Source organism: Furipterus horrens, unplaced genomic scaffold (assembly GCF_987537825.1).
Source record: "Furipterus horrens unplaced genomic scaffold, mFurHor1.1.pri manual_scaffold_10, whole genome shotgun sequence".
Lineage (NCBI taxonomy): Eukaryota > Metazoa > Chordata > Mammalia > Chiroptera > Furipteridae > Furipterus > Furipterus horrens.
In genome coordinates this window covers 46,586,612-46,593,939 of record NW_028327180.1, presented here as the reverse complement: position 1 = coordinate 46,593,939, position 7,328 = coordinate 46,586,612, and the positions used below count along the sequence as shown (strand labels likewise).

Sequence of the window (7,328 nt, the reverse complement as noted above, 5' to 3'; positions counted from 1 at the left end):
TGGCTTAGGGAACAACCTTAAAATAGCTCTCCCTCAGTCCTAAAATGCAGTGTTTAAATTTACAGAAAAACCCACACGGGTTCCTGGCAGCTGGCAGAGAGCTGGCCAGGGCAGAACCCACTTTCAGCCCCACCCCTCTGCCAGGCTGCCCCCCCCATCAAAGCTGCCTGTTCCCCAGCCCTTTCCAAGTGCCCCAAGCCCCCAGCTTCCAAGCAGCCAGACCAGCACTGTGATTTTTTTTAAAAAGATGCAAAATTTTTTTAATTAAAAAACAAAACAAAAAAACAGCAGAAGTCTTATAAAAAAATGAACCAGGCAGCCAATGCCCACCTGTCTCCTTATTTACAATAATACAATATCTGTCACAGTCCCTATGTACAATATTATAAAAAAAAATATTGCAGACAGTACAAATTAAGGCTGTATTTTTTCACAAGGCATCAAGCCTTGATCCTCTAGTGTAGACCCGGTGGGCGGAAGACAACACTTAATTATTGCACCATTTTGAAAACAAAACTCGTCAAGGAGGATCGTGGTCTTCTCCAACGGGGCCTTCAGTCTCTGATGGGGGCCAGGGCGGCGGCATCGTCGTCGGGGGAGCCTCCTCGGTGGTCACGCAGTGCCCGGCCGGGTCCTTTAGGCCCAATAAATACCAGTCACAGTTTGGGAGGGGACCGCGCCCAGCGCGTGGGACCCGCCACGGCCGCGCGCGAGTGGGCGTCCAGGCTACATGTGCCGCTTCATGTGCAGCGCCAGATGGTCAGAGCGCGAGAAGGCACGGTCGCAGAGGTGGCACTGGAAAGGCCGGTGGCCCGTGTGCTTGCGATAGTGGCGCGTGAGTTCATCTGAGCGTGCGAACTTCCAGCCACAGCCGTCCCAGTTGCAGTGGTAAGGCTTCTCGCCTGCAAAGGGGCGGGGGGTGGGGAGGGTGGGCGGTGAGAGCGGGCCTCAGTTTCCCTCCCAGTGACCTGGCTGCGCACCTGTGGCTCTGCTGCACACAGACACTCATCCATATAGTGGCCACTTATGAGCGCGCAACTTACCCCAAACCAGCTCCCTGAGGCGACCCCCCCATACGTTTTGAACATTTAGGGATCCTAGGAACTTGTCTCCCCACTCCTGATTCTCGCCCCCAGGTGTTCACTGCAGAGTGTTTGGAACCACGCCCCCAGCGGAATCCTAAGTTTGCATACTCTCCTCAACATTCTGAGACAGTCTCCCTAGGGTTCCTAAGCACTCAACCCCTTCCGAAAGTCCTGAGCCACACTCTCAGGAGGGTCCTAATTGTGTGCACCCCCCATATTCTGAGACAGGGTTCCCCGAAGTTTCCTAAAAGCACGCCCCTTCCCCAACTTTCCGAGCCACGCCCCTAGGGGAGTCCTACACGTGCGAGCCCCCTCCCCAATATCCTGGGTCACGCCTTCTGAGAGGTCCTTGATGGCGCCCCTCCTCCCGCACCCGGCGCGGCGGCCCCGGCTCACTCTCGCCTCTCACCTGTGTGCGTGCGCAGGTGCGCCTTGAGGTGCGAGCTCTTGGTGTACGTCTTGCCGCAGCCCGCGTAGCTGCAGGTATGCGTGGCAGTGCGCTTGCGGGGCCAGGAGCGGCGGCCACGCTTTGGCTTGGCCTCCAACAGCTCCAGCGGAGACGCGGGAGGCGTGAGGAGACCTCGGGCAGCGGGCGGCGCCAACCCCAGAGCTGCGGCAGCTGCGGCCGCGTCGTCGAAGAGCCCGAAGGCGGCGGGCGCGGGCGGTGCGTAGTGCAGACCGGGCCCGGAAGCTCCGAAGCCGGGGCCGCCGAAGGGCGGTGGGAAGGGGGCGCGCGGGCCAGGCGCAGGCAGGCGCGCAGGGCCGTCGGGGCTAAGCGGTGGCGTGTCGGGCGGCGGCGGAGGGCGGCCCCCGGGGCCTCGCAGGCATGCGGCAGCCTGGCCCGGGGCGCCCTCGCGCTTGAGGCCTCGCGGCCCGCGGGCCAGGCCGGGCGCGCAGCCGTAGCCACCTCCGCCGTCTGCCTCGGGGGGCTCGGCCTTCACCAAGCGGCCAGGTGGCGCCAACAGGAAGCGGCCGTGCAGCGCGGGCCCCGGAGGCACATCTAGCTCTGGCGGCAGCAGCTCGGACACCAGACCGCCAGTGGAGGCGCCGTAAGGCGGTGGTGCGCCGGGCTCAGGGTAGTAGAACGCAGGCGGCGGGGGCGGAGGCTGGGGCTCCGGGGCTGCCTCCGCGCCAAGGCCGTCCAGCCCCATGGACAGGATGAAGTCCAGAACACTGTTGAGGTCCTCGTCGGTGCCGCCAGTCTCCGGCTCTGCGCGCGGCCAGCGCTGCGGATGATAGGGCGATGGAGTGCGGGCGTGAGCGGACGGTGGGGCCCGGGGCCACCGCCCACTGCCTGCGTTCTAGGACCTGAGCCTGCTGTCCCCACCGCCTGAGCTCAATTCCCTGAGCTCGCCGTTTTCGCTTCCTAGGTTCTCCTACCTTGAGCCCGCCAGCCCCGCCGCCTGAGTTCTACCCCGCAGCCCACGTTCTACTACCCTGAGCCGGACGTCCCCGTGGTCCCTGCCGCCCTCACCTCCTGCAGGCCGCGCTCGCGGCACGGGCTGGTGAAAGTGGAGAAGGACGGCAGGATGGGCTCGCTCAGCGCCATGGCCGGGACCCCGGGCTGACGCGGTTTCGGACACCGGTGAGCAACTAGTGGGGCGCAGGCGGGCGGGGACGGCTCTGCGGGCCGCGGCGGTCCCGCCCAAGCCTTATAGCCGCGGTGCGCGGGGGCCGGGCCAAGGCGGCGGCGGCGGAAACGCGTCCCGGATGGGGACGAGCTCCGGGCGCAGCCTAAATTTAGCCGCGGTATATAAGCCGGCGGGCGGCGGCGGCTCTGGCCACTGCGGCCGCCAGGGCCCAGAGCCTCGGGCCGGTCCCTAGCGCCCCGCCAGGCTGCGCCCCACGCCCGGGCCCGCCCCCGCGTCTCCTGAGCAACGGCGTCAACACGTACGCCACAACAGCCGCGGGACGGCATCCCCGGGGCACCCCGTGGGCTCCCGCCTGCGCGCTGACAGGGAGGACCTGGAGCGGGGGTGGTATCCGGGACCCGGGACTCTGAGCTGGGCCCCGCGGCCTCCCGGAATCCCTGATGGATGGGGTGAATGGGCCCCAACGCCTCAGAGGGGTCCCTAGAATCCCTGATGGGTAGTGCGATTAGACCCACAGCCTTAGAGGGGTCCCCAGAATCCTAGGTGGATGGGGTAACTGGACCCAAGGACCTCAGAATGGGGTTCCCTGGAAACCCTGATGGGTGGGGAGATTGGGGTTGTCAGGACTTGTGATAGATGGAGAGACTCAGTCCCTCATTTTCTGGGGGCCCACTTAACCTGACCCACTGTTATGCCCATCAGCCTCAAACAATCTTGCATGATGATATCACGAAATGTTGTCTAGGAGACACTGTCCCTCAAGGAAGCCCTCCAGAGCAGGGAAACTGAGGCCCAGGGGGCACTGGGAGAGGCTTTAGGTCCTGCTGTTGCAGGCGGGGCTGGTGACCTTATTGACTTGCATGAGTGAAGAGACTTAAGACGAGCACTGTTGACAGTCTCTGCTCTAACAGGGATGTAGCACTGGGTGATGGCACAGGAAACAAGCCTGCCTGGTAGGCATCTTAAATATACCACCTGGGTCCCCCATACCACAGTCCTGCCAGCAAGGGACTGCCACTCCCTTTGTCACTGTATGGGCACTGGAAACACAGCAGCCAACAGGCAAATAAAGTCCCTTGCCCTTGGAGTCTTCCACGGGGGTGGGGAGCTGAGGGGATGCTGCTGCTGCTGCTGGTAAAATAAACAAGTATATTGGAGATAGGTATAGTTTGGAAAAATAAAGCAGGGGAGGGAGATAGGAAGTGAGTGTGTGATGGAGGGGGAGAGAGAATGGTGAAATTTTGAACCTCACCCAGGAAGAGTTGTGTGAGTTAAGACCTGGAGAAAAGGGGAGCCAAGAGGTATTGGAGGGATAGCACCTCATGGTATAACCTGGAGCCAGCATCTGGCCTTGATCTTTTGGCTCCAGATCCCATATCCAGGCCTGGGTCAACAGGCAGGGTTGGCAGTAGTCCCATGGCCAGGTGGCAAGAGGCACAGGCTGCTCCTGCCCTGGGGCCTTCCTTGGGAGCCAGAAGGGCTGACAGCAGCTGCAGTGCCACAGACCAGGGACATAGCAGCGGGGTGACCTCGGCACCACAAAGGTGCCAAGGAACCCCTCTTGGGCCCACAATGCTGGACTCTCCCAGCTGGAAGGAGCCTTGGAGGGATGTGACATAGGTTAGACAATTGCGTGCTGATAAGCCCTGTTTGCCAGGCAGTGGGAACAGTGGGAACCCAGAGGTGCTTCAGTGCCAGGCACAGTTGCTGGAGGGGCATAGACCCCCTGTGCAGCTTTTCTAGGCTGCTGGAGGCTTCAAGTTGAGCTCAGACATGTTCCCTATGACTGCCACCATGACAGTTGAGAGTCAGCTTGGCTGTTGACCCCTCACTGTGTGACCTGGAGCAAGTGGCTTTGCCTCTCAGGGCTCGCTTCTTCATCTGTGAAATGCAAGCAATAATAGTACCTTACCCCAAAGGAATATGGTGAGGGTCCTGTGGACTCTTGCTTCTTTTGTGTCAGTGCTGACGACATCCCATGAGCTCTCTTCAGTTGCTTTTCTTACTGCTTTTTTCTGAGCCTCAGTTTCCCCATATGATAATGAGGAAAAGATTTAGAGAATTGAATCTGGTCCCCAAGATGTATGATTCTCAGGCAGTTGCAGGCCCTGGTCTTCTCCCCCACCTCCAATAGCCCCTGCAGCTCAGTCCAGCCCATCCCTGTCCCCACTCTGTTTCCTTGCAGGACCCGGAGCACACCAAGCACCTTCCCCTTCAGGCCTCTGCACTTGCTGTGCCTTCTTCTCACTCTCCACTGGCTTGGCTCTGGCTCATCTCCTCCCCACCCTTTAACTATGAACTTAATTTTTTTTAGAACAGTGTTAGATCTATAGAAAAAAAAAAAAAAGAGCAGATGGTACAGAGAGTTCTCACATACTGCCCTCCCCTTACACACACAGTAGCCCCTGTTGGCAACATCTTGCATTAATGTTGCAGATTTGTTACCATAAGAGCCACTATTGATTCATTATTATTAACTGAAGTCCACAGTTTACTTTAGGGTTCACTCTTTGTATTGTATATACTATAGGTTTTGAGGGATGCACCATGTTTATGTATCTACTGTTAAACTATCACACAGAATCACTTCACAGTCCTAAAAGTCTCTTGCGCTCCACCTCTCCGTCCCTCACTCCTCTCTAACCCCTGGTTGGGTGGGTTCCACAGCTGACTCATACAGGATGTAGCATTTTCAGACTGGCTTCTTGCACTTAGCAATATGCATTTAATGTTTCTCCATGTCTTTTTGTGGCTTGATAGCTCATTTCTTGTTATCACTGAGTAAGATTCTATGGTCTAGATGTAACAGTTTATCCATTCACATACCGAAGGACATCTTGGTTGCTTCCAGTTCTGGGCAGTGGTTGCTATATTGAATACGCATTGAATATGGCTGCTATAAATGTTCATGACTTTTGCTAGGACATAAGTTTTCAAGTTAACTTGGCAATTACCTAGGAATGCAATTGATGGTTTGTAAGATAAGACTATGCTTAGGTTTTTTAATCAACTACCACAAAGTCTTCCAAAGTAGCTGTACCATTTGCATTCCTATCAGCAATGAATGAATGAGAGTTCCTGTTGCTCCACATCCTCGACGGCATTTGATGTTGTCAATTTTTCATATTTTACCCATTCTAATAGGTGCGTGGTTGTAGTCATTGCTGTTTGAATTTGCAGTCCTCCCATGACAGGATGCGGAGCATCTTTTCATATGCTCTTTTGCTATATGCATATCGGAGTCAGAGCTGCCTCCAACACCCCAGCTCGGTTGGAAACTTCTCTGTCTAGCAGAGGTTTCCTGACCATGGTGGAACAAGTTTATCCAGACACTGTATTTTGTCCGGGGGGGAAAAGGAGGTGCTGTTTCCTCTAGTGGAGAAAGCACAAGACCTTCATTCCTCATGCTTTTTATTGAGAGGGGTATGTGTGGGAGATACAAGGTCAAAATTCATAAAATCGTCAATAGCTTTTAGGTGCCTAGATTACAGCTGACAGTTACAGAGTATAGATATCAATATAGAGGGCACAGTGACCAGTCTGTGTCAGGGTCTATTAAACATCCTGAAGCCATGCTGACATCAGGTGCAACACTTCATACATTTTTAGCTACAGATTTCTTATAGTTAACTAAGAGATAAGAAAAACAGAGCAAGCTCTAAAGCATAATATGCATTCTTTAAACCCAGTTCCCATGGGAACCCTCTGAGTGACCTTTGCTCCTGTCTGCCTTAGCCTTCCAGTTTTCTGTTGAGACTTAAAGGCCTTTTGTGGGGGCCTGGCTCATGACTTGGGCTACAATTCCTGAAACCACAAGGAGCAGTCCCCCACACTTATCTTCTTTGGTGAGGTGTCCATTCAGTTTTTAATTGGGTTGTTAGTTTTATAATAGAGTTTTAAGAGTCCTTTATATAGTTTGGACACCAGTCCTTTGCCTGGTAGGTGTTTTGCAAAGATTTCCCCCCAGGCTGTGGCTTGTCTTTTGCGGAGCAGAAGTCCTTCATGTTAATGAAGACCAGCTCATTGAATTGTTCTTTTGGTTTTGTATCCAAAAAGCCATTGCCAAGGTCATCTCCATTTCTCCCTATGTCATCCTCTAGAAGATTTATAGGTTTGCATTTTACATTTAAGCGAAGGCTCCATTCTGAGTTATTAATTGCACGTACATACCCTGTGGTTCCAGGACCACTTGTTGAAAAGGCTGCTCTCAGCTCATCTTCTGTGCATTTCAGCCTCAGTGTGTGTGGGCTTTCCAGGCTCCCTCACCCCACCCAGCCAGCCCTTCCCCAGGCTGGACAGTTCCTTTCTCCAACCCCTGTTTTTCACTATTGGCCATTATTTTTACCCGCTCCTTCGCTTTTTTCCTGACTCCCCAGCAAGTAGTGTGTGAACTGTGTGGAGGGTGGGATCTGGGTCTATATTGGATCCACTGTGCTCCTCAAGCCTATCCCAGCATACGTAGGTGCTCAGTAGACATTCACAGATGGACGGACAAGCCAATGAGAAGACCTACCTTTTGCAGGTTCTTAGAACTCCTGAGAGTGGCTCTCCTCTCCTTCAGGATGGTCCACCCTTTCTCCTTCTTAGCCCAGGCTCCTGTGAACTTTTTTATTTTTGGTCACCATAGATAATAGGTTGAATATATTTCCCA

At 55.1% G+C, this 7,328-nt stretch overlaps 1 protein-coding gene across 1 annotated transcript; it reads right to left on the bottom strand.

Moving 5' to 3' along the window:
* Positions 1 to 230: 230 nt before the first annotated feature.
* KLF2 (KLF transcription factor 2) lies at positions 231 to 2,740 on the bottom strand. Its single transcript, XM_090288881.1, has 3 exons — positions 2,560 to 2,740; positions 1,495 to 2,311; positions 231 to 902 (listed from the first exon to the last, which is right to left on the bottom strand). Exons 1-3 carry the CDS (start codon positions 2,632 to 2,634, stop codon positions 727 to 729), a joined length of 1,068 nt encoding a protein of 355 aa, XP_090145007.1. The 5' UTR covers positions 2,635 to 2,740; the 3' UTR covers positions 231 to 726.
* Between the last annotated feature and the right edge of the window lie 4,588 nt (positions 2,741 to 7,328).

What these genes read in the sequence shown, in the direction of transcription:
- KLF2 (XM_090288881.1), bottom strand. Translation starts at nt 2,634, where the DNA reads ATGGCGCTGAGCGAGCCCATCCTGCCGTCCTTCTCCACTTTCACCAGC. An exon ending in GCGAGCGCGGCCTGCAGGAG is followed by an intron (nt 2,312 to 2,559) that starts GTGAGGGCGGCA and finishes TATCATCCGCAG; the next exon opens with CGCTGGCCGCGCGCAGAGCC. An exon ending in GCACCTGCGCACGCACACAG is followed by an intron (nt 903 to 1,494) that starts GTGAGAGGCGAG and finishes GCCCCTTTGCAG; the next exon opens with GCGAGAAGCCTTACCACTGC.